The 24,873-nt window shown below is 46.0% G+C and overlaps 1 protein-coding gene across 1 annotated transcript in view; it reads left to right on the plus strand.

The window, feature by feature from the left end:
- Window positions 1-24,873, plus strand: part of DENND3 (DENN domain containing 3) — a 1,010,513-nt gene that overhangs the window by 475,610 nt on the left and 510,030 nt on the right. Inside the window, exon 12 of the mRNA XM_069621709.1 lies at window positions 19,239-19,414. Coding sequence (XP_069477810.1) covers window positions 19,239-19,414 — 176 coding nt within the window. The remainder of the gene's footprint in view (window positions 1-19,238; window positions 19,415-24,873) is intronic.

The raw sequence follows: 24,873 nt of genomic DNA on the forward strand, positions 1-24,873 counted from the left end.
GGTCAGTGGAACGGAAAAGAACCACAGAGAGGACCGCAGTGGCAAGAAAGACCAAGCAGAGGAAGAGGTGTGTACCGCGGCCAGAGAGTGGGTTTCGGAGGTATGGGAAACAGAGGTTTTTGTGGGCAAGGGATGAGAGGGGGACAGCAAGGGTCATGTTGGAATTGTGGGAGATGGGGACACTATTCAAGAGATTGAAGAATGCGGCCATCAGGGTACTTTCAAGGGCAACCACCCATGGACAATGAACAGGTATGGGGTTGCCCACACCCAGGTAGCCCCTATGGACTACCAATGGGGAGTGGAAGACCACAGGACCACAGTGTTATAATGAACCCCAAATGCAACAAAGACAGCCACCCCCACAGCCACATCACAGTGCATCCCAGCCCATGGCACGACAAAACACTGTAGGGAACGCCAGCAATAACAGCTTTACAACGGCTGCAAACTGTGCACCTGTCCCATTCTGTGGTGTAACAGTAGTTGGAGATAATGTCTTTTCAGTGCCAGGACAAGAAAGGTACGCAGATTAGGACAGCCCACAGGAAGCACTTGCGTGTCCAGTCCTATCTACCACCCTACGTGCAGAAGAGGAACCACTAGTGGGGGCACAGATAGGAAATAAGCAGTTTATCTTTATGGTAGACTCATGAGCAGAAAAATCATGTCTTATGGAAGGGCGGTTTCCGCTCTCAGGCAGGAATTTGGACACGCAGGGGTTCTCTGGGGCGATTTTAAAAGTTCCTTACACAAAAGATCTTGATATAACGGTAGGGGGAAAAACTGTGCGCGCACCCTTACTGTACCACGAAGACGTGCCAATCAACTTGCTGGGAAGAGATTTGCTAAGCAAATTGAACATGACCATTTCATTTACAGTGCAGGGAATAGTGTGTTCCACCCCAGGAGTGTGCCTAGTACGAGCAATATTGATGATCAGTACAGTGATGAAGTTGTAGTGCGAGGGATACCCATTGATATAGACATGTTTATCTATGGCATCAAGGTGTTAGCCCGAGTAGTGCCTGAAATAACAAGAAAAGAGTGGAGGACACCATCAGACTTTATATTTCACCCAATCACAAGTGTAGATGTCGTGCCAGGCACGATAATGTCCATAGACATTGAGGCAGTTCAGGTATCGAGTAAACGTATTGTGGTCATAGGCTTGGACATGCATGGGTGCGAGTGGAGAACTGTGCTGTGCATAGATCCCAACATAATGCTCAGAGACATAACTGGTGAATAATTATTCACTGATAACGAAGACGACGGAGAAATAATAATGGAAATAAGTATACCATGTGACATTATGATCCAGTACAGAGAGGTACAGACCCGCTTATGGCCAGTGTCAGTGCCCCACCAACAATATTTGTGGAAGACATGGCAAAGGTGGTGCCAGAAATGTGGACTACAGGCCCCCATGATGTAGGGTTACTGCACGAAGTCACACCCATAAAGATTAAAACTCAAACCAGGTGCCATGCCGCCGAGAGTGAAACAATACCCAATATCCAGAGAAGCAGAAGAAGGAATTAGGGAAACAATAAATGCACTCCTGAACCAAGGTATCATAGTGCATAGTGTAATACGGCAATCTTCCCGATCAAAAAAGCAAAAGGAGGGGCGTGGAGGATGATCCAAGATCTCCGCCCACTCAATGATGTCATCCAAAAAGAATTCCCGTTAGTGCCTAAGCCGGCATCAATACTGTGCAGTATACCCAAAGAATCTACATGTTTTACTGTGGTTGACCTGAAGAATGCTTTCTTCTCTATACCACTTGATCCAGGATCACAGTACCTCACAGCATTCACACTGGGAAACAACCGATATGAGCACCGCAGACTCCCACAGGGGTACTGCGAAAGCCCCAGCATTTTTAACAGGATACTACGTGAAGATATTGGGGAACATAAATGTAGAGAGCACCATTATACAATACGTAGCCGATCTACTCGTCTGCAGCAAAACAGAGGAAAAGTGCAGGGAAGACTCCATAAAACTACTAAACGTATTAGCTGCAAAGGGGTACAAGGTGGATAAAGGGAAATTACAATACTGCCTTTCCAAAGTTGTATACCTCGGACAGTTGATATTGAAAATGCAAAAATGTCTTGCCATCTGTAACTATTGCCGAGCATGGATTCTTGATTACGCAGAATACACATGTCCATTACTGCAAGCACTAAAAGAAGTGCAGAAAAATAGAGCCCCAATAAAATGGACACATGACATGATGAGTCAGTACTTTAGACTAAAATACCTCATTGCAGATGCTCCAGTCTTCGCAAACCTAGATTATGAGATGGAATTTTTCCTGTTCTCACACTGCAATGGAACACTGACAGTAGTACTGACACAAAAAACATCATTAGGCCACAAACCATTGGCCTATTACAGTGGAACACTAGTTGCGGTGATGCAAGGTGACTTCGCGTGCGAACAGGCCCTCGAAGCCGCGGCCTTCGCTATTGAAAAGAGTGCCACAATTGTGATGGGATGTTCAGTAACACTATATGCCGAGCATTCATTATTTGCAATTCTCGAGCGGTCAAAATCGACACTAACGACACAAAGAGTAACAGCATATGAAATAATAATTTCAAGCCCCAATGTACATGTAGTTAGGTGTAAAACTGTAAACCCAGCAACGTTCATAACAGAGCCATGCACAATGGAGGACATGCAGGAACACGACTGTGCAATGTATGAGGGGGGGTGACGATATTCCTAAAGCAAGTGAAAACGCCCTGAAGGAAGGAGAAATATACTTCATCGATGGCTCAGCATCAATCAATCCGGAAACGGGGGAAAAACATGTAGGGATGGCAGTAGTACGAATGGAAGAAGATAGCTATGAAACAATCATCCAAAAGTGCCTCCTGTCCCATTACTCCGCACACGCAGCAGAACTAACTGCATTAATTGAAGCATTACGCACAGCCAAAGGATGCACAGTGACGATATATTCAGATTCAGCATATGCAACTACCACTGTTCGTTCAGGACTATCACGCTGGCGTAGGAGGGGGTTCAGACGAGCAGATGGCTCGCCAGTACAGCACGCTGCACTATTGAATGAATAGATAGATGCATTAGCGGAGCCATTGGTAGTGGCAGTGGTGAAATGCCAGGCCCATACCAACAACACAGATGCAATCTTATTGGGGAACGCGGCAGCCGACGCAACAGCGAAGGAGGCCTCGTATTTCAAAACAACACCAGCAACAGAATGCATTGTAAAAGCAGCTACTACAGAACCACTAGAAGAAGCTTATAGTAACACACCCATAGCACAGCTAATAGAGCTACAGAGGAGAGCACCACCAGAGGGGCAAGAGTTGTGGAGCAAGCGGGGGTGCAAACAATCAGCCAGAGACCTCCACCAGGTAGTGATGCCGGTGGAATTGCTAGAAGTAGCATTCCAACAGCTGCACTTCCCATCCCATGTAGCGAAACAAGACATCGCAGCAGACATTCAGGAACATTGGTTTGTCCCTAACCTACAGAGCATTTGTCAAAGTTTGTCATAGAGTGTACGACATGTCAAACATACAATTCAGGGATGACACTGAGGACATTGCGAGGACCTTTCCGCGACCAGTAGGGCCATTTAGAGAACTCCATATTGACTACGCCGACATGGGGGAGAGATGTAACGCAGCAAGATATCTAATTGTGGTGGTGTCCCTTCTCAAGGTGGGTGGAGGCGGGTCCGTGTTCCCACCCAGACGCAAAGTGTGCGGCGAAATCTTTAGTACGAGAAGTGTTTTCCCGGTGGGGAATATGTGATGTGATACGGTCAGACAATGGCACACACTTTGTGAATGATCTCTTCAGGGAAGTGACGACACTCTTGGGGGTAAAGCAGAAACTGTGTTCCATTTATCATCCTATGGCCAATGGGGTGGTGGAGAAGATCAACGGCCTGCTCAAGAGCAAATTATCAAAATTGTGCAACACACTAAAAAAGAACTGGGTATATTGTCTGCCCCTAGCACTGTTCCAACTCAGAACGCAACCATGCAAGGACCACCATCTGAGCCCCCATGAAATTGTGACTGGCTGGCGAATACACACACCGCGCTCCCCGATTAGGAGAGCGTCAGATGCACACAGGGCTGCCACAATGTTGGGGGAAGAATTTAGGGAATATTTAACTCCGCTGACGCGTGCAGTTCGCAGCATAGCGCGCCAGATAGCACCACCATTCACTGAGAACGTGACAACTGACACTACCACACCAGCTACAGACAGCCCCAGCGGGCCACTGATTCCAGGGTCACAGGTGTACGTCCGAAGCTTTGTGACGAGATGGAATTCACCTAGGTTTCATGCCCCCTACGAGGTCATATATAGTACACCGACTACAGTCAAGGTGAAGGGACTGAAATATTGGGTGCACCTCTCAGATGTGAGGAGGGCACGCGATAGTACACTCCCTCAGATCGAACAGGAATGTGCAACTGGTACTACAAACCATGTCGAGAAACAATGACAATGTGATTTAATGAAGAAGGAACATGAAAGAATGTTATGCCCTCTGGGCTGCTCTGCCATATGTTCGCATCAATTTCCTTTCACTGTTCTTTATCTCTTTCTCTCTCTCTCTCTTTCTCTCTCTCTCTCTCTCTCTCTCTCTCTCTCTCTCTTTCTCTCTCTCTCTCTCTCTCTTTCTCTCTTTCTCTCTCTCTCTTTCTCGATAGAAGTGCCTAGAACAGAGGACGTAATTGAAACACAGGGCTCAGAAATGCATATAAAAATTAAAATCACAAAATAGAAATAATGAGTAGATATGAAATGTAAATATATAAATAAATTTACATATTATGGTGACTTAACAACTTTGTATCGCCCTTCCAGGTGACAAATGGCTCAACGAAGTACAATTGCGGCAAATGCAATTATGTTAGATAGTGATAGGGATGCCATCAGGGCAAAAAGGTTTAGTAATGTTGAATGTGTTTTGAAAATTCAGTGATGCTGTTTTTCATGGCCTGATACTATACTCTCTTATCTCTGGTTAATGATTTGCACAAATGGGGGAGCGAGGCTAATATAATACGGGAAGGTTCCACCCTAATATGGACTGGAGTAAAGACAATGTGGGGAGAAACTTATAACATTGGTATTAACGGTACAAATGTAACGCAACCTTCAGAACGCGCCATTGCATGTCCAACAATTGTCTCATTGTTACATCCTGGCATAAATATGAGTAATGATTATGAATCAAATGAATATGATGGTGACTATTATTGGCCGAAAGACTTAGCTAATACAAGTGCATACACACAGGCAGCTATAGAACCTACCTCATATTACATTGCTACCACTAGTGAATATACACATGCTATGTTCAACAGCAATGACACAACCTGGACTGGAATGTTTCCAATACATTACCAAAGAGTGAGAAGCCACAAGGAGGGAAGGAGAAGGAAAAGGGGGCGGGAGGCAAAAGATACGACATTTATCATGACCTGGGGTTAGATGAAATAGAAGACCCCCGCCACCCTGACCAATCTAACAAATGGTACTCGGACAGGAGTGCTACGGCAAAGTAAGCAACAAATGAAAGCTGCTATGTGTGCTCACTCATTCCTCATGCATCAGGGACACCAAAAGTGTTGATACCCCAGGAAGTGCCCTTGTCGGAGGCTAAGTGTTTAATTCATTTAGTTCTCTGTAGGATAAAAAACACCTTCCAGGCACACGCCGTCAGCCTAGAAAGAATGGAGAGTGAGAGAACCTGCACGAGTCAGAGTCAAGGAGTGATATGCCCCAAAGAGCCCTTTCTTGTCATAAAGGGGATGAGGTATGATGAGAACAAATGGCACAATGAAACTATTGAGTGCAGAGCAGAAGCACTCCGGGGGCTGACCGAAGATGCATTCCAATGGATAAAAGGAGTGTGCACGCCTATCTGGTCACAGCATGTTGCTAAGCTAACATGGATTACAGCGCTGGAAAAGCCCATAAAAACGCAAAAAGAAATATCGCACGAACTATGCTTCCGTGGAGAAGGAAAGGTGAACAGGGGGGAAGCAAGAAAATGCAACAAGACAGTAATAATACCAGACATGAAAAAAGGCACCACAACCCTCATGGACATGTACTGGGTTTGCGGCAAAAAAGCCTACCTGCATCTACCCTCATCCTGGAAGGGTACTTGTGCCTTAGCCACTCTCCATACAGCACTGATGGTAATACCAGAAAGCCATATCCAAGGGCAGCAGGGAATTCGGCTGGCAGGTTGGCAGCAGGAGATTCGGCTGACAAATCAGCAGCAGGGCAATCGGCTGGTCCATCGGCAGCGCCCCAACGAGAAAACACAGAACTTCCATCTTATGAACTATTGTCAGAATACGAGCTGAAAATAAAGTTGTCACGAAGCAAAAGATCATCCAACTACATTTCGTTCGAATCATCAAAACTCCTTGCTGAGATCTCGCAAAAATACAAGCTGTACTCATCTGCAGAGAAATGTTTTGCATCGCTCCTAACACCAGGGCTCCAAGTGCGAGCAAACGCCAAATGGTTGCAAATAGTATGCTGGGAGCTCATCCAACTGGCCAACGACACTTAAGAAGGATTCAACATTATAAAAATAGAGCTCTGCGCCCTACGCCTAATGACAATGCAAAACAGATATGTTCTAGATCTCCTCACGGTGATGGACGGTGGTGTTTGCCGAAAAATCGGGGGGGGGGGCCTGTTGCACATTCGTGCCATCCGAAGATGCAGATAACAGGACACTCTCACATGTGATAACAGCAGTCCACAATCTAGGAGAGAAGATGAGAACAGAGGGCGGAGCAGAAGAAAGTACATGGTTTGACAACTTGTTCAGCTGGATACCATCATGGGTAAATGTGATGATGAAAATACTAGTTCCTATCATCGTCTTTGTGTTACTATTCTTCTGCGTGTGCCAACTGGGACTTTGGTGTTGTGCAAAAAGTATGCCTACCTCGACTATGATGATGGTAACAATGGGCCGACCGACAACGGTAGCAAGTATGATAGATGCCCAAATACAAACCAGGGAACACAACCCCCCAAAGTACAGGATGACTGCCATCTACAGGAAATATGTGGACAGGGTCGATAATTTATACCACACCACAATCAAGGAAACAACAGAATTGTAATGGTATTACGAGGTATGGGCAGACTTGGACGGGGATGGCGGGATATACTTGACATGCACTCCAGATGAATATGCAAGAAGAGGGAATAGCTTGAGAAGTGTATGCAGAGCATGGATGCCAATAAAGGGTACCCCAGCCTGGGAAGAAGCAGCTGCTGAAGCTGAGTACTGCCGAAGGGAGAATGAAAAGAATAAAGTGTCATAATTTGTTACTTTAGATGTAACGAAAGGGGGGAATGTGTGGGAGTGAGGGGCCATCAGGCCTCTCGCGTCCTCTACTTCTCAGTACGAAACTCGGACCAAGTGCCTTCAGTAGTGTTAACTTTGGTTGACTTTCACATAGATGGGACCACTGAGCAAGACAGGGGGCATCCATTTTGGTACCCCCTTTCGACTCCATCTTGGTAACTAGGCCTCACTGCGATAGTACAAAAACGCTTCTTTTCCCTTTTCTCACAGCAGCCCGGCCAGATGCTTGCAACACAATAATAAATGTAACACATTGCTCTTCCTCTGTGATCACTGTCCTGCATGTGAACCAGCATGAGCTAAGCACATAGCTCGTCCATCTCCACAAACGTGTCGTTGCCCCTCCCGCACCCTCGCCAGTGGAAACGTACTGCCATTGTGACCCTGTGTCCCTGCAAGATATTCCTTTCATGTGCCAAACCACTGACCATGCCATGATGCCCAGCCAGCAGATCCCCAACTAACATTAATCCCCTGCTGCAATATATCGTTGCCTACCACTAACAAATGCCACATACCAGAGATTCTTATGTGTACGGACCTTAACTTCAACCAGTGTATTATAGCGGTCAAGACCCTTAACCTAAAACTTGTATAATCATATGTTATTGATAGTATAGATATATGTGTGACTTTTATAGAGACATGATAAACTACTGAAGGTCTTTGAACAGTTATTGTTTGGTGCAAACATTTTTTGAGAATATATTATGTTAGCTTAGATAGTGACCACCCTGCCTTCCAGCGACCTGACCTTCACCCATGCGGAGCACAGATGACTGACGTCAATCCTCCCGCCAACCAAGCGACCAACCCGGATGAAGAGATGCCACCCCACCTGAGACATCGAGTTAACTGACCAATCCGGGACCAACGTAGTATCCTATGTTAGTTGCGTCATTTACCCTATAAAATGTAATGTAATGAGAACTTGTGTCAGAGCGCTCTCAAGATATCTCTTGAATATTATTCATCAGATAAAACCTTTTCTTGAACTCTCGCAGCCTGCTCTCTTTGCCTTATTCCCCGTCAGGGGTGTGTTTGTTTTATTCTTTTGCACGTCAAAGACGGGGAGGGCACAAACAATAACAGGACTTTCGGTGGTTAAGTCTCTTTTCCACCAAAAAGTCTCTTGCCTCCGAGGACCTGATGTGTCCAAAAATAACCAACAAAAACAGTTCCTCTACAATGTACGTTGGGTGACGACTTCACCCGTGTGTCCCCCTCTTCCAGGCTCCGACTCTTCTCATTTGTTTGGCTCCCTCAGTCGGGTTCACTACAGCATTCGCATGTTTTTGGGTGATGGCTTGTCACCCTTGGATCCCCCTCTTCCTCAGATCCACAAAAAGTTCTTAGCAATATCAGGACCTTCAGTGGTTAGTTCTCTTGTTTTCGAATGCCCAGTATGTTCAAAATCATAAACGTAAATTCCTGAAGATACTGGGCGATTATTCTTCACCCCTGGGTGCCCCTCTTCTGGGCTCAGACCCCTCTCGAATAGCAGCCGCCCTCCATCGGGTTCACTCTGGCTTATATTCATAGATTTCTCGATTGTATTCACGTATCGGTGGGTGATGACTTTTCACCCCTGGATACCCAACTTCTGGGTTCAGACCCCTCTCGAATATCAGCTACCCTCCGTTCGGTTCACTACGGCTTTTCAAAACAATCTCACCTGTGACATTCATGTGTCTTAATGTCTTTTTAAACAGTTCACTGTGGACATCCCTCTGCCGGGTTCACTCTTGTCAACACACTGTTCATTGGGACTTCAGACCTCGCCCGGTTCTATCGGCACACTTCCGTCGGGTTCACTCTTGTCAGTTCTTTGCCAATCATACTGTTCTTTCTCTTGAAACCACTATGCAGGATTCATCTCCCCTAATTTCCCAAATACATGCAGGTCAAAGACTTTCGACTGTACAGGGGGTTTTGCTAGACCCCTGTATGACCACTTTGACCTTTTCCTTGCGGCTCTCCTAGGGCCTTCTGTTATCGGTAGTTCATCAAACGCGGGATCAACCAGAGTCTCTCGAGTGAGCACCAACGTGGTGCTGGACCCCTCTGCAGCAGGGTTTCCCTTAATGTTCACAGTTATTTGAACTTTTCTTAATTTGCCACTTTGCGACTTTCATTCAACAAAGTTTGGTTTCTTATCAGGTCTCCCCTCAACTCACTAGCTGTGATGAACCGCTTGGCTTTACTTGTATCTGGAATCAACGATGGTACGACGGTAGCAGACATCTCTCTCTGTCCTGTTTATCAGCGTAAACATGCTCCGTGTACCATTGTCATCTACTGCAACACACGTTGCTATTGTTCGCGATCTTACAATTTCTTCTACAGAGGCTTTGCGGGTCTGGGTCGGAAAGGGCAAGGTCTCTTCTCTCATTGTTATCCTCTCGATTCTTGCTGCCTTTCTCCTCCTCTTGAGCTGCTGGGTTTTGATAGCTGTCTAGTCGTGCGGTCTGCCTTGCTCCTATTGTGCTCTCGTGCTCCACCTTTTATCCCTGTGGGAAAAGGAAAGGGCTGTCAGGTGCGTGTTGTTACTAATCCTATTAATTGCCTGACTCTGCCCGACTCTTGTGTTGGGACAAGTCAGGTAAACAGCACTGTGGTTAGTCTGTTGTTTTTCATTTATGGGAAAGTGTTTGTTTTGGAAAGGGGGCGGAGGGTGGTAGAGTCTCCAAGTCTCCTACGGGGTAAGGTAGGGAAAAGGTGTTACATGGAATTATAACCCTCGTACTAGGGGGGTTTGATAAACTCAGAATGGATAGGGTTTGTGAAACAGACGGGAATTATCAGGATCATTATCGTAACAGGAACAGGGGGGATTGTGGGAAAGGTAGTGTTTAGTCAAGGTAGACTGGGTGTTCGGATAAAAATAATTAAAGTGACGTGGAGAAGAATGATTGGGAGCACTGTGTCGAACACGGAAAAACAGATTTTGGGAATTGTGGTTTTCGAATGTACGGGGATTTGGGTTCCCAGGGGATTTACCAGTTATGGAGGGTTCATTGGATTTGGATAAGAGAGATACTTTAGGTGGAAGGGAGGTTGAGTTGGTGCAGCCTATAAAAGCTTCAAGAAGCTCGTCTTACTCGTCCCTTTCTCTGGCATAATACTGTGCCTCAGCTGGGGCATTCCAAGCATCCCCACAACCCCGGGATCCCCTACCAAGGTGATCCTCCCTCGCTCGTCCACCCTCAGGGTTGGGATCTGAGAGCGCCAGCCCTTCCCTGGCCACCTGAATAAGGGATTGTTCAGGTCTACTTGGGAGAATACCTTCAGTTTTCTCACATTTGTCTTGCCCTCCTCTGCCTTTCTTTTTTTCTCTTTATACTGTCTTTCTGCACTATAGCCTCTTCTATTCCCTCCCAACCTTGAGTTCCTGAGCTTAATTGTTTTGCATACTGGCAGTGTACAAATCACCATTAAATATATATATATATTTTTCAGGCTAAATTTAAATGAGTTAGATGAAGACATTGCTATGTATGAGCAGTTGCGGGGTTGTAGAAAGCTCCTAAATTCTGAGCATATTTAGTACAGTTATGGAAATTAACTTGCTAGCATCAAAGATTTTCATACCTTTTTTGCCCCAAGTGATAATGAGTTAATCGTATTGATGATCATGGTTAATTGATTTAGCATTTTATTGATGTTTTTAATTCTAACCGTGTTTTTTTATTTATATTTGGTAAATCAATTTGTTCTGACTAGCATTTGTGATAAAGGGCCAAATTCAACATATAATAAAACTATGCGTTATGATGCGTTCAACATTTTCGCTTTAGGCAGCTTCAGGTTGTCGCTTCATCAACCTCAATAAAGAATATCTGACAAAATCTAAGATGGCTGACCAAATTCATATGATTTAACCTTCCTCAGTATGTGACTGGAGCGAGAAAGCAGATTATGCATAAAAGTGTAAGATCTAAAACGGTCAGGCTCCCCGCTCATGAAGGACAAAGACAACAGGGAGGGTGGCGACTGCCATGATGTCCAGTGCAGCATCATGTTGCCAGGAACACCCAACCCAATGATGCCTCGCGGGAAGGATGTGTGAGAAATGTAAAGGTGTCTCACCTGATAGTCCCCGGGGATCTGTCATTGAGGTGGCCAGGACACGGCCATTGCTTTTGGATCCAGTTCATGGGGGTGGATCAGTGCGGGAGGATCACCTGGGTGAGGGGTCTTTGGGCAGTCTTTTCCAACACAAACACTTTCACACGGATAGCTCGCTGTGAGAGAAAACGGACTAACTCCCGAGCCATATACCTGACATGCCCCGATACAATGGGCAGTGTGAGAAACTTGAAGGTGGCTCCCTAACTAGTCACTGGGGATCGGTCATCCAGGTGGCCAGGGCCCGGCCATCACTATTGGATCCAGTTCCTCCGGGTGGGCCAGTGAGGGAAGATCACCTGGATAGGGGGTCCTCAGGGAGTGGAAGCGGGACATCGACAGGTGAAAAGCGGTACCCCCCTTCTTATAACCCTTCTTCCCCATCTTGCCACGTAGGATACTCATACACTCTACACCTGACCCCCACCCCCTCCAGACACAAACACTTTTGCACACCACGAAAGACAAAGGACTGACACCAGAGCCGTTTACCTGAAATGTCCCTACAAAAAGGTCAGGCAAAGTCAGGCAATTCACCAGAATCACACACACCAGATAGCCCTTTCGCTTCCCCACAGGGATAAAAATGTGGAGCTCAAGAGCACATTACGAGCAAGGCAAACCGCACAAGACAGCTATCCCTGGGTGGCAGTTCAAGAGGATGATAAAGGCGGCGAGAACTGAAGGGGTGACGAGGAGAGAATCGAACTTGCCCTTTCCGACCCAGACCCACGAAGCCTCTGTGGAAGGAATCATAAGACCACGAACAATAGCCAGCGTGTGTTGCAGCAGATGTCAACGGTATACTGAGCATGCTTACACAGAGGACAGACCTTGGTGCCGTCCTTGACTCCAGATTCAAGAAAAGCCAAGCGGTTCATCACAGCCGGTGAGTCGAGAGGAGAGCTGATAAGAAACTGAACTGTGTTGAACGGAAGTTGAAAAAGGCAAGTTAAGGGAAATTCAAAGAACTGTTAACGTCTTGGGGCAAAACCAGCTGCAGAAGGCTGCGGCACCACGTGGGTGCTCATTGAGATAATCTAGTTGATTCCCCGTTTTGTTGAAACTATGTATACCAGAAGGCCTTAGGAGAGCCGCAATGGAAAGGTCAAAGTGGTCATACAGGGGTCTAGCAAAAACCCCTGTACAGTCGAAAGTCTTTGACTGGCATGTAATTGGAAAGGTAACGGAGATGAATCCTACATAGTGAGAAAAGAGAAAGAACTGTGTAGTTGGCAAGAGTGAACCGGACGGAGGGAAAGCCTGATGCCTCAATGAACATTCTGTTGACAAGAGTGAACCCCACGGAGGGAAGCAAACATTTGAGAAGGCCCAGATCTGAGCCCAGAAGATGGGGATCCTGTGGTGAAAAGCCATCACCCACCGACAAAAGCCGTAGTGAACCCGACAGAGGGAGGCAAAAAAAAAAGAAGGGTCTGAGCCCGGAAGAGGGGATCCAGGGGTGAAAAGTCATCACCCAACGTACATACTGAAAGGAACTTTTTGTTTTTTATTTTGAATACATCAGGTTCTCTGAGGCAAGGGACTTTTTGTAGGAAAAGAGACTAAACCACCGGAGCTCCTGATACCTGAGAACGGAACTGTAGTCTTGTGCTGGAAAAGCTCGAGCATGTATGGTGCTCCAGAGTCCCGCCTTGTCCCATTCTCAAAACATGGGGAAGGGAGACCCCCGGCTACCACATCCTGACTTTTAATTTGTGAACACTTCTTTCTTTCTTTTGAAACCTATCCCACACTCTTTTTGTATTTAGTTGTAAGGATTGGCAATAGGGTTGTTTGGTACAGGCCCTTTTATTTGACAAGACGCCATTAGGACTGCCTTATTATTATTTTATGGTCGTAGCTTGCTCCGATCTTAGATTTTAATGTTGCCACCATGAGTTCCTTACATCATGCAGGTTCCGGCAATTACTGGTCTTTACACATACCTGACTTCCATCACACTTCCCCAGATGGATAAAAGGCGGAGCACGAAAGCACCCTCTGAGCAAGGCAAAGCACACGAGGAAGCAGCAGTTCCAAGATGGCAGTTTTTATACAAGGCGAAAGACAGCAAGACCGAAGAGGATTGCAAGGGCGGGAAGTGCCCTTGACATTTTCACCCAAAAAAAACGGTATTTTCAAGAACTTTTGAGAATCGGAAATGTATGACCAGGAATGAAGGCTGAAGAATCCTGCATTGTTTGTTGTAGGTATCTGGGCTATCCAGCGTCGATAGTCAAGGCGGGGAGAATTGTTTTTGCCGCCATGGTACTGCCCTTGGCTCCTACAACAAAGCAGCGCCAGTGAAGTCAGCACAGCCGGTGAGCTGGGTAGACTGATACCAGACCGGTCTGTGTTGAAGCCAAGGTTGCAAGCGGCAACATTGTATAGTGAAAACTGAAGAGAACAGTGTATAAAGCATATGTGGCAAGCGACACGAACATAATTAAACAGCAGATGAGTAATTGAACTTTGAAACCAAGATATGGTACTGTAGCCAGAGTGGTCCGTTACCATGTAGGTGCTCATTCAAAAGTCTCTGTTAGGTATCCAGCTGAAAGGTGGCAACTGTGAAAAGCAATAAAGAATTGTGAAATTGAAGTGGTCCTGTAACGGGTCAAGCAAAACCCTTTGCACATTGAAAAGTCTTCGAAAATCGATGAAAAAGTATATGAAGTTGATCTGAGCCTGACTGAGGGGGATCCAAGATCTGAGCCTAATGAAGGGGTATCGGAGATCTGAGCCCGGCTGAGCGGGATCCTCTGTGAAACGTGAGTCACATGAGAAAGAATATCCCACGAGAAATTTAATGCATGAATAATTTATGGACAGAGGATCTGAGCCCGTCTGTGGGGGATCTGAGGTGAATAGTGAATCGCCTAAGAAATTGAGTACTTGTGAAAAGCTTGAGAGGAAAATAACTTGGCGTTTATTTGTTGCATCGGGCCCTCTGAATGAAGAGACATTGAAAGGCAAAGAGACTTGGGTACAGAAGGCCCTGATGCTAATGATTGAACTGTATCCTCGTGCTAGAGAAGCCAGAGACTGTGCTAAGCTCGAGTGTACTGCCTTATCCCGGGCTGAAAACGTGGGGAAGGGAGGCCAACGGCCTGAACATCCTGACATATAATTTTGTGAACACTTCTTTCTTTTTCGTAATCTTGTTTCCCACACTATTTGTATTTAGAGGTAAGGATTGGCAATAGGTTTGTTAGTATAGGCCCTTTTATTTTGACAAGACGCTACTAGGACTGCATTATTATTATTTGATGGTCGTAGCTTGCTCCCACTGTAGATTTAGGATTAGATGGGTGTTTTTCAAACCCTTTTTAAGTTGAATAAACACCCTTGAACTGTGGTCACTTGTGTCTGTCTTACTTTTGATACCATGCCTTCCTTCCAGATGGAATCATGTAAGCATTTTTGCATGCTGATGATGTCATTGCATATGCCAGTCACGCTGCTCTGACCTGCGTATATAGTTGCAAGGCTTATTTTTTTCACAAGGAAACCCAATGCCGGTTAGATATTGACCAAAAGTCAGTTTCATAAGGAGAGTTTTCACGGTCGTGGTTTCAGACTTCTTTGTTGTAGCTTGGCAAGTTAAAACGTGGAAGTCGGAAACCACTTCTGCCGAAACTCTCTTTATAAAGGGTAAATCAAACATGCTATCAAACATGGAGAATTTTGATTATAACAAGAACAAAATAAAGGAAAGGAGTAATCAAGCGCATGGTCCAGTACAGTCTATAGGCTTGACATGGACCATTAATAAAACCAGGAAAGCATAAGATAAAGAATGACCTGATAATGAATAGCACCACCCCTGTTAAAATACCACCGGAGGTGGCCATTGTCAGCAACCTAAATGTCATGATTTGGATTCTTCAATATTTTAATATTCAATGATCAAAAAAGCATGTTTTTTTGAAAGTATAATGAATGAACTATGAATTCGAGCCATGAAGAAGAACAAAGATTGAAACGCGTGTAGGCTCACTACTTCCTCTGATATTTTTAATTTGTAAAAAGATTAAATATGATGTACATGCAAAAAAAATGTGAAGGGAATTGTTCTAATTAAGGTAGTGAGATCATATATGTACTGAGGTTTTTCAATATAAATAAGTAACTTCTAAAATATAGACGGGTGGGCGTAAATTTCACCAAAGAAAGATTTCCATACCCTTCAAAAATAAATACAGAATAAAAAGTTACGTTAGAGAGTGGCATAACACTTGTCAGAATATATCTATATTTTGTCTCATTAGGCAGTGGCTCAAAAATAAATTAGGCGACTTCCGGATAAAGCAGCTCACAGGATATTCATTAAGTTTAGATAGTCTTCTTTAGATGCATGCGGATACTGTGATTTTTGTCGCACTTACTTTTTAGTGGAGATGTTAAAACATACACGTATTGAATGTCCAGACTGACCATCTTGGAGAATCTTTTACTTTGCACGCTTTGTACATGATCCTTCATAAATTCTGGGGAAATCTCATGCAGGCGGCTCTTTAAGGTTGTCGAAGAAGGAAGCTGACACAAGGGTGGCATTGTTGCTATAGACCTTTATTGTAGTGGAAAAAAAAGCTCACTATTCCCATCTCCAAGAGAGTTTCCCTGCCTCCTACTAAAGGATTAGTCAGAATGTCCCTAGAATTCAAAAGTCACTGTCCTGTGTCACAACTTAAATCACTGCAACTAAAGAATCATATAATCCAACAGAAAGTTCCTTCTCAAGGAGAATGACTCCCTTCTCCTAGTATATGGATGGCATTCCCCCAATGTCCTCTTGAAAAAAGGTACCAGGGTGAATAATGGCTTTCTTCCCCTGGCTTGTAGCAATCTAACTGAAAGTTATTTCCCGAGGAGAATGACTCCCTTCTTCTGGTATACAGGTGATGTTCCCAAAATGTCCTCTTGTAAACAAATGCCAGGGGGAAATGACTCCCTTCTCCTGGCTGGTATTTCCAGCATGTTGTACGGTCAACTTTCTGCACTTGGAGAATGGCTCCCTTCACCTGATACTGGTCTGTACTCTCCAATGCCAGGGCGCCTCTCCTTGGTGTCTCTTCAGTGTACTTGAAAGTATTCTGTTTTCTCACCTGGAGAATGACTCTCTTCTGGTGTTGTTCGACCTGGTTTTTTATCTTGGCACTCTTTCACTGCATCAGGTCCCAGACCCTTCTCTGGTGGTCATTGGGCTTGTGCATGCCACTGGCACGAGGAAGATTTTGTTGGATGCACTCATCTCTTCCGCTGGAGTCCCAGACCCTTGATGGCCCTCTGATAGGCCTTATGCTTGGCCTTGCATAAAGTGGATACCTCTCTCCTCCCCTCACATACCTACCAGACCGTCCATGTTACCTTCTGGGACTTGCTCGCACAGCATCATCTGGGGTAGGTCTCCTTCCTGCAGCCATCTGCTCTGTTTTCGCTTCTGTGGCGGATTAGCCTGTTGTGGCGTGGTCCACCTCCCCTGGAGGTCGTGCCACTGCCTCGCCTGCTTCCTCTGGGCTTGGTCCTGCCGACGCAGTCCCCGTCACGGTCTCCCTCAGCCACTCACCGGTGTCATCTGCAGAGCCCTCTCTTTGTGTGGAGTGTGGCTTCGAAACACCCAGGTTCTCTGACGAGGGTGGAAGACAGGATCTGCGTGATTTTTCCATTGCGGAAAAGTCAGCGACGAAAAAGTTTGCATGAGAAATGTGCGAGCCACAAAAGGTTCACACATTTCCCATGCGAACACGCCTCTATAAACCCACACCCCCACCCACAACACACTCACGACACGCCCCCAACATACCCCTACCCTCCTTACCTTTCCTTCACGCTGTCTCCCTTCGGCGCCAGTTCTCTTTCACTTCTGTGATCGAGAACCGGCGCCGCTGAGTCCTTTTTCTTTTTTTCTTTTTTTTCGGGTGTGCTGCAGGGGTGTCCCCCGCAACGCCCCGCTCACTATACCAAACAGTATATATAGTGAGTGGGGTGTTGCGGGGGACACCCCCGCTGCCCCTGCAGTCTTTTTTTTGTAATACTTACCAACAATGCTACCACCAAAGGTTTGAACTTTTGGTGTTCGAACCTTAGGTGGTAGCATTTTTCAGACTTTTTGTACGGTCTGACCTTTTTTTGGTCCGATCGTACAATTCCGGATGACCAAAGAGTTGAGTCCCTTTTCTCTTTCCACTTTATAGGGCTTACTCCACCCCCAGTGTAAGGTGAACTCTTGTTGTCAATTGCTACTTGGTAGTCCTCATGCCTCCTGTGAGCCACCTCGTCTCAGTACTAGCACAGGCAGCATTCCTCATGTTTTCCAAAGGTGGTCGTTCTTATCCCCAGAGGGGAAGTCCCTCCCCATGAGGTCATCCTGCATGAAATTACCCCAGGGGGACTATTGGGTAGTAGCTGCATCTTCCGAGCCTTATGGGAAAGTGCTCCTCCTTGGGGATGAGTGACGATACCTGGCAAATAGTCATAGCAACCATTTTATTCATTAGTGCACTGACTGTATTTTGTAGAAAATTGCCCGATTGTGAGCACTGCGTGGCTTGCGGCACTCACAATTCATGGCCGGCGGCATTTACATTGGATCCGTATGGGGTCCACCTGTGTTATGCTGGTGCATAAAGCTGGCGACACCATAGGGATCTCGAGCATTTGCACCGGCATGAAAATCCAAGTCGGCGCAAATGCTGGAGCGTTTTTATGGCAGAGAAGAATGGAGGCTGCAGAAACTAAAGTTGCGCGCCGCACCTTCTTTATGCAATACAAACAATTGAAAATGGGGGGTAATGTTCATGGAAAGCGCAAAAGCCTAGGGTTTCCATGAACGTTACACCCCCATTGATCATGAGACACAAAGTGATTAGAATAGCTTCAAAGAATGTTACAATTCTGTCTAATCAGTACTTTCAAGCTCAGTGTTTGCCCAGATTTGAATCCCCAGCCCATTCACTGTACCATTGCCCCCTCTCTTCATTCCTGTATCTGTCAGTCTTTATGTTGGGTAGGCATTTTTTTATTTTCTAGGAAAGGAAGTAGTTCTTTGTTTTCCTATTGCAACATTGAACCAAGGGTTTTTCAATGAGCACGTTTAGTTCTTACTATATGTTGATCATTAGTATTCCTAAAATTATTTATCATGTTGGATTGAGGGTATTGTCAGATTCATCCTGTATCATTTCAATTATTTTGATTTTATTAAACCGAAATGTTATTTAAAATAATCGTTTTTGGAGTCTATAGTTTAGAAGATGTATAGCAAATGTAAGATTCCAAAGAAAAAACATTTATTTGTCATTCCCCAACCCGACCTGAACGGGATTCAAACACACACTGTACAGGATGAGAGTGCATAAGCAGTGTCAGTAGTGTATAGATTGATTCAGGACTAGTGCGGCCTGCTATTGAGGACCACAGGTAAAAGGAGGATGACTATGATACAGTTAGTGTGAGCTGCATATAAGCAAACAATTGAAATGTTTACATTCAAAGTTTCTTGTAGCTTATACTAGCCAGTATCAAAATATATAATGACACTTTTGCTTAAGAGCACTGTTTAAAATACGTTCCGCATTTAACGTGTCTTGGTTACCTTACTTCCAAATTATACCGTACCATTGTGATGCCACGTGTCCTATTTCTTCATAAGCAGCTTTAAGGTAATATTTTTATTTTTATCTATTTTCATTAGTGTTGGTCATGGAAGCCCAAGGAGGAGGACAGCTGAGAGAGCGGCTTTGAAACGATTCCGTCCTGAGCACATGTTTAGCAAGCGATTAGTAATGAGCATGCCTGATTTACAAGACCTAAAGGTCTCCGATCCTCCCCCGCGACAGTTCTCATTGAGAAAACCTGAAAATGTGAACGGTAAGGACAATTGAGAAAACCTGAAAATGTGAACGGTAAGGACATAACATGAGAACCATTGCTTTTGCTCCAGTTAGTAACATGTGTTTAATCTGTAAGCTTTTTGGCGTATGTTGCTTAGTCTACTAAACATTTTTCAAGATATTGCTGGGATTTGGAACACCCAATGTTGAGATTTGTATGTAACAGATTCAAATCCCAGCTGGTTAGAATCAGATATTAGTCATCAAATTCAGCTCCATTGAGTTGGGTAGTGTGAGAAACCTGAGGGTATTCTCACTCCTAAACCCCTTGGATCCTCTGCACAGTTGGCCAGGGAAAGGCCATCGCTATTGGATCGTGACCATGGGGGCGGAGAAGCGAGGGAGGGTCACCTGGGTCAAGGGTTCTTGGGGACTGGGAGTGGGCAGCCCTTGGGCGAAACATGGTATCCCCCTTTTCCTAGTGACAAAGAACCTAACCCTTATGGGATGTTATAAGCCAGTTCCCCTAATTTTTCCACAAATTATAGTACTGGGATGAAGAAGAGACAACTAAGAGCAATGCAGACTATGATCTTTTAGCACTCTAGTACTGGGACGAGGAAGATGCCAGCTAAGAGAAGTGAAGGGCAGGCATGTCCCTTTAATTAGGGTCAGACAAGGCTGATTGGTCATCCACCCCTGAAGCCTGTCAAGGGGCTGCAGGCGTATAAATGGAGCCCAGCCCAGTGGCAGATGGAAGCGACAGGAGAAGGACCAGGAGCCCAGTGCATAAAGCAGAGAACCCTACAGTGTGGGTGAGAATTGGGATTCCCTGGAGCAGATTGGAAAATGCAAACAGAGCTGTGCAGGAGACTGCCCCTTTCCCTTCTGCTTGAAGCGCTCGTTCCCTTGTGTTGGAGTGTCTGCGGGGCAGGAACTGGAGCCCTGACACTACAAGCAGAAGGCTGTGTGACCTGTGCTGCAGCGCAAACTCTTAAAGCGACCAGTGAGTTTCAAGTGAATGAGAAACCCGGTGCGTGCATGTGTGAACTTCATTATTGGCTGAATACTTTGTATCCGAGTGGTTGTGTGCTTCTAATTAGCACATTTTTTAAAGTCTCTGATCCTTTCAGGGTCAATTATCAAATAAATAAGAATACTTTGTATCGGAATGGTCGCGTGCATCAATAAACACATTTTTCGAAGGTCTGCAAACATTGCGCCATTGTTACGCTCACCTGGTCTCCGCAGGGGCGTTGGGGCACGGTTGGAGCCCTCCCTTGACTTGGCTCCTCGAAATCACCTTCCCCTTCAGATAGTGGTTGGACCTGTGGCTCGGGAGATGGGTGCTGCCCCTGCATGAAGAGGAGAGGCAATGAGATTGGAGTGGGGATATTGTGACTTCCCCCAGCCCTTTCGTGCCAAAATACGGTGGGCAAGCGCTTTACCATAGAAGCTCACCTGTAATTTTGTGATGTTGAGCTATCCGTCCTGCTTTTCCTAGCAGGAGCGTGTAGAACGGACCAAGTTACTTCACGGGCCCGTGGGAGTGTTGATCCAGACCAGCTACGTCCAATCTACGTATAAGGTATGTCTTTGTTATGATTATAGTTCGATTAGAGTGTCTGTATTCTATTAGTAATTCTTGCAATGTCTCATTCCATTTCCATAGGTACGGAGAAGTAAATCTGGATCGAACAGAGTTCGGAAGACCTTAGAGGCTGATGGACTTTCAAAAGTGACAGGTAAATTGGTCTTTATAAGGGAACCCTAGTCTCTTGATAATGCGGCCGTGCGATCGATATGCATATGTGTTCTAACCTGTTGTGTTCTTATTTCCTCGTAGGTGCAGGCTGACGAGGAAGAATGTCATCCAAATTCTCGATGAAGATTCGCGGTTGCAGGAGGACAACTCCGACTCCGACCGTGATGGGATGCCGGAGAGAAGAAGACTTCGGCTACGACCGTAATGGAATGCAGGTAAGAAGAAGAGTCCGGCACAGGCCGCAACGAGTTGCAGGTAAGATGCGCGCTCAGCGATGTAGCGGCTGGTTGCAGGTAGGATGTGCCCCCAGCGATGTAGCGGTTGACAGCAGGTAAGAGGCGTCCACAGCGATGGAGTAGTTGGGGTGAAGACGCTTGCAGTGATGTAGCGGTAGACTGCAGGTAAGAAGCGTTCTCAGGAGTTCCTTCAGGACGAAGCTGTTAAAATCCAGTGATGCGCAGGTAAGCACAGCGGAGAGCGTTACTCTGCTTGGAAGCAGAATAACGCGAAGCAAGGGCACGTGGATGGGCTGGCCTTATATAGGCTGGTTCAGGCCCCTCCCTTTAGCTCCGCCTACAAACTCCACCTTGCCCTTCTTTGGGACTGTAGCACGTGCATTCCAGTTCTGTTCCATGGCCACGCCCGGCCCAGCTGCACACGCACTTGGTCTAGAGTGTGCAGAGCACACTTTAAAATGAGCCTGGCGCAAGAGGCGCCAGGACTGGGTCCAATGAGACCCTGGGGATGAGAGAGGACTGGCCCCTTGAATAGTGGCCATGACAGCCATTCAATTAAAGTGAAAACAATACATATTCAACTACAGATGAAAACGAACTATAAGAAAGATGTACAGTTATTGAATACTGAACTGAATTAAAACCTTTGGAACCCAAAAGGGGGAAATGAACTTTAAATCCATGCAAACCATTATATGTTGAAGGAGTGCTAAAATGAATATAACTTTAACCAAACCACAGTATGCTGAAATCTAATGTGACTTTAAAGAGCATGCAGACAAAAGATACTGAAGCCCGATTTACAGTGGAATGTTCAACCTGTGTTAAAGCTGCAAATTACCTGTACACATATTTGAAACAACACTAATTGAACTTTGGAGGCAAAGATACTTTGTATTTTATTTATTTTTTAACTGTGATTTGGAACTTGGTGAAGGGATCCTTGAGTTCTGACCAGGAGCATTTAATTTCAAGGTTGTTTGAACTGTGTGACTTGGAACTTGGAGAATGAACCCTGAGTCCTGACTTGGGGAGGAAACCCCGAGACATGAATAAGACTATTGCATCCTTAATCCATGAAAGGGAATTTTTGAGACTTTCTTTGTGGAACTGTTTTATACTAGTCTGGAACTGTTTTATACTTGGGGGAAGGGAGCTGGAAGGAAGCTGTGAGCTGGAAGAAGCTCAGAAAATTGCGTTATACACTGTTTTATTTTGGTTGCTGAGATCCCAATACATTGTACAGATATAGTTGCGAGGGCAAGTATCGGGTTTGGACACAGACAGATTCCAGTGGCGGCTGCTTTCATAGGGCGGGGGGGGGGCGCCGCCCCCCTCCCCACCACAGAGAGAAGAGACACCTCTTTTTTGCTGTCCGGGCCGGCAAAATCAAATTAAATCAATGTTTTGCAGAATGGCAGATTAATTATTTTTTTATTAATCTGCCGCTCTGCAGTATGCTGGGCTGCCAGGCAGGCCTGCTTCTAGAGCTGTAGAGCAGCGGGGCGCGTCCGGAGTTACGTTCATTTTCCATGTAGAGAGTGCGTGGAGCTCATAGCTCCACGCACTCTACGTATCCCATCCTCTCATTTGAGAGGCTGTCGGGGCGCTGGAGGGGGTAGCCCCTCACTGTTGGTATTCTGCGCAAACAGCGCAGAGGAGACCTCCTGTGCTAGCACTGCAGGCCATGCAGCATAGCAACAGGTTGTGTTGGATTGTCATTGGCTGTTTAGCAGCCAATGACAAACCGTGTGGGTGGAGTCGGGTCATGGGCTTCTTGTTAGTTCCGTCTAGTTGCGTGTGGTGGTGGTGGACTTTAGGAGGACTTGTCGTTGATTTTGCAGTGAGTGACCCAGGCCCAGCTGCCCAGTACGAGGCCCATCCACGGACTGGACATGTGCCAATGTTTATAATGGTTCCAAAAGTTAAGACGCAAAACCAGCTAAATGTATCCCTCATTGGGTTGTGCACCCGCTATAGAAGCCTGTGTAACCCACACACAACAGCGGACGTTGTCCCCGCAGGGTCGACTCAGCCTTTCAACTTTCTGCAGTTGTTAAAAGGCATACAGTTGATTTGGGACTCAGATGATTCGTGTTTGCATGGCGCGTGCACCATTGTTCTTCCAGTTCATTGTAGATATTGAGGTCATTAAAGATTAGGGTGTTTTAGGTTTGAGGAAGCAAGGCCATACGGGGAGAGGTCGGAGGTATAGCGAGGGGGCAATGGAGATGCGAGGAGAGACCTTGCTTTGCGGTGCAGTGTGATGACGCCATGTGGCCCTCTCCTGACTCAGACGGTGCTGGGAAACCAAATCCAGCCCAGGTGGCCCCCTCCACCACACTCGAACCCCCACCCAGAAAAGTGCCTTCCATGGACGCTCTAGTGCTGTCTTGTCAAGAAAAGGCGACCTTTCCCCATTGGCTTCCTATGTGTTAATGGATTTCTGCAGCTGTTTGGTTTCTCTGGGCTGAAACATCACTCCTGCACGCCCACACCTCGAAGACAAACCTGCACCCTGTGCGGAGCTTAGGCGCGACTCCTGTATGAATCTCGGCATCGTCCTGTCTCTCCTCTACCGCTGCAGTGCCACAGCGTTTCTTCCTCTAACTTCCTGGACTATCCAGATGTGCTTCAAGAAGAATCCCACTGGCTGTGAAGCTGTGTAACTTGAAGTAAAGAAGGGGCGGAAGTTGTTTAGTGGCAAGGGGGCCTGATCTTCTCTTGGTCAGTGTGTTCTATGAGTAAGGGATGCGCTTCTCCTTCTAAGTGCTGTTGTTGTGGCCTTGCCGATGGGCTGTTACTCAGAGGGCTCCAGCAGTTGGAGAGGAGCTAACAACGCACAACACCCCACTCAAACACAGAGTGGAGGTGACACACATTCATCACGCAGCACGTCTGAGGACGTCCAACCTCCCTCCTTCACAGAGTTACAGCAACATACACAGGAGACCAGCACAAGCACACCCCAGATGCAACACAGAACAGGGGTGTGGCACACACACACACCTCATAGATTCACACCCCCCCCCCCAAAGAAACACACAGAGAATACAAATGGACAAACATAGCTACCCACATGTGTGCAATACACACACGCAGCACAGACTGTGGTGTGGATGCGTGCGAGTGTGATGTCAGAGAATGCGAGGTCATGTGTGGTATGACGATGTATGGGAATGCCCCCAGTGCTCCACCAAGGGCCGCTGGGAAGCCCTACGTGGGTCGTGGTCACTGGTGGGTCCTACATATGCCATGGACTTCATTACATTTATAACTGAATAAAGGATTTACCTGAACAACTTGCCTATGGATTGCCATCTGCAAGGATGTAAAAACCTTTGTTTTTTGGGATTTTTATTAACCAAATGTAGGGTGCCAATTGGATGTAATTGCTAGTGATGATTAGTAGCCAGTGGTTATTGTCCGAGTTGAGTGGGGTGCAGTGAGTTTCTGTACGAAACCTCCAAGGGTTGCCAGAAAGTCCTAGGACCA

This window comes from Ambystoma mexicanum, chromosome 5q (genome assembly GCF_040938575.1).
Source record: "Ambystoma mexicanum isolate Mex_15411 chromosome 5q, UKY_AmexF1_1, whole genome shotgun sequence".
Taxonomy (NCBI): Eukaryota; Metazoa; Chordata; class Amphibia; order Caudata; family Ambystomatidae; genus Ambystoma; species Ambystoma mexicanum.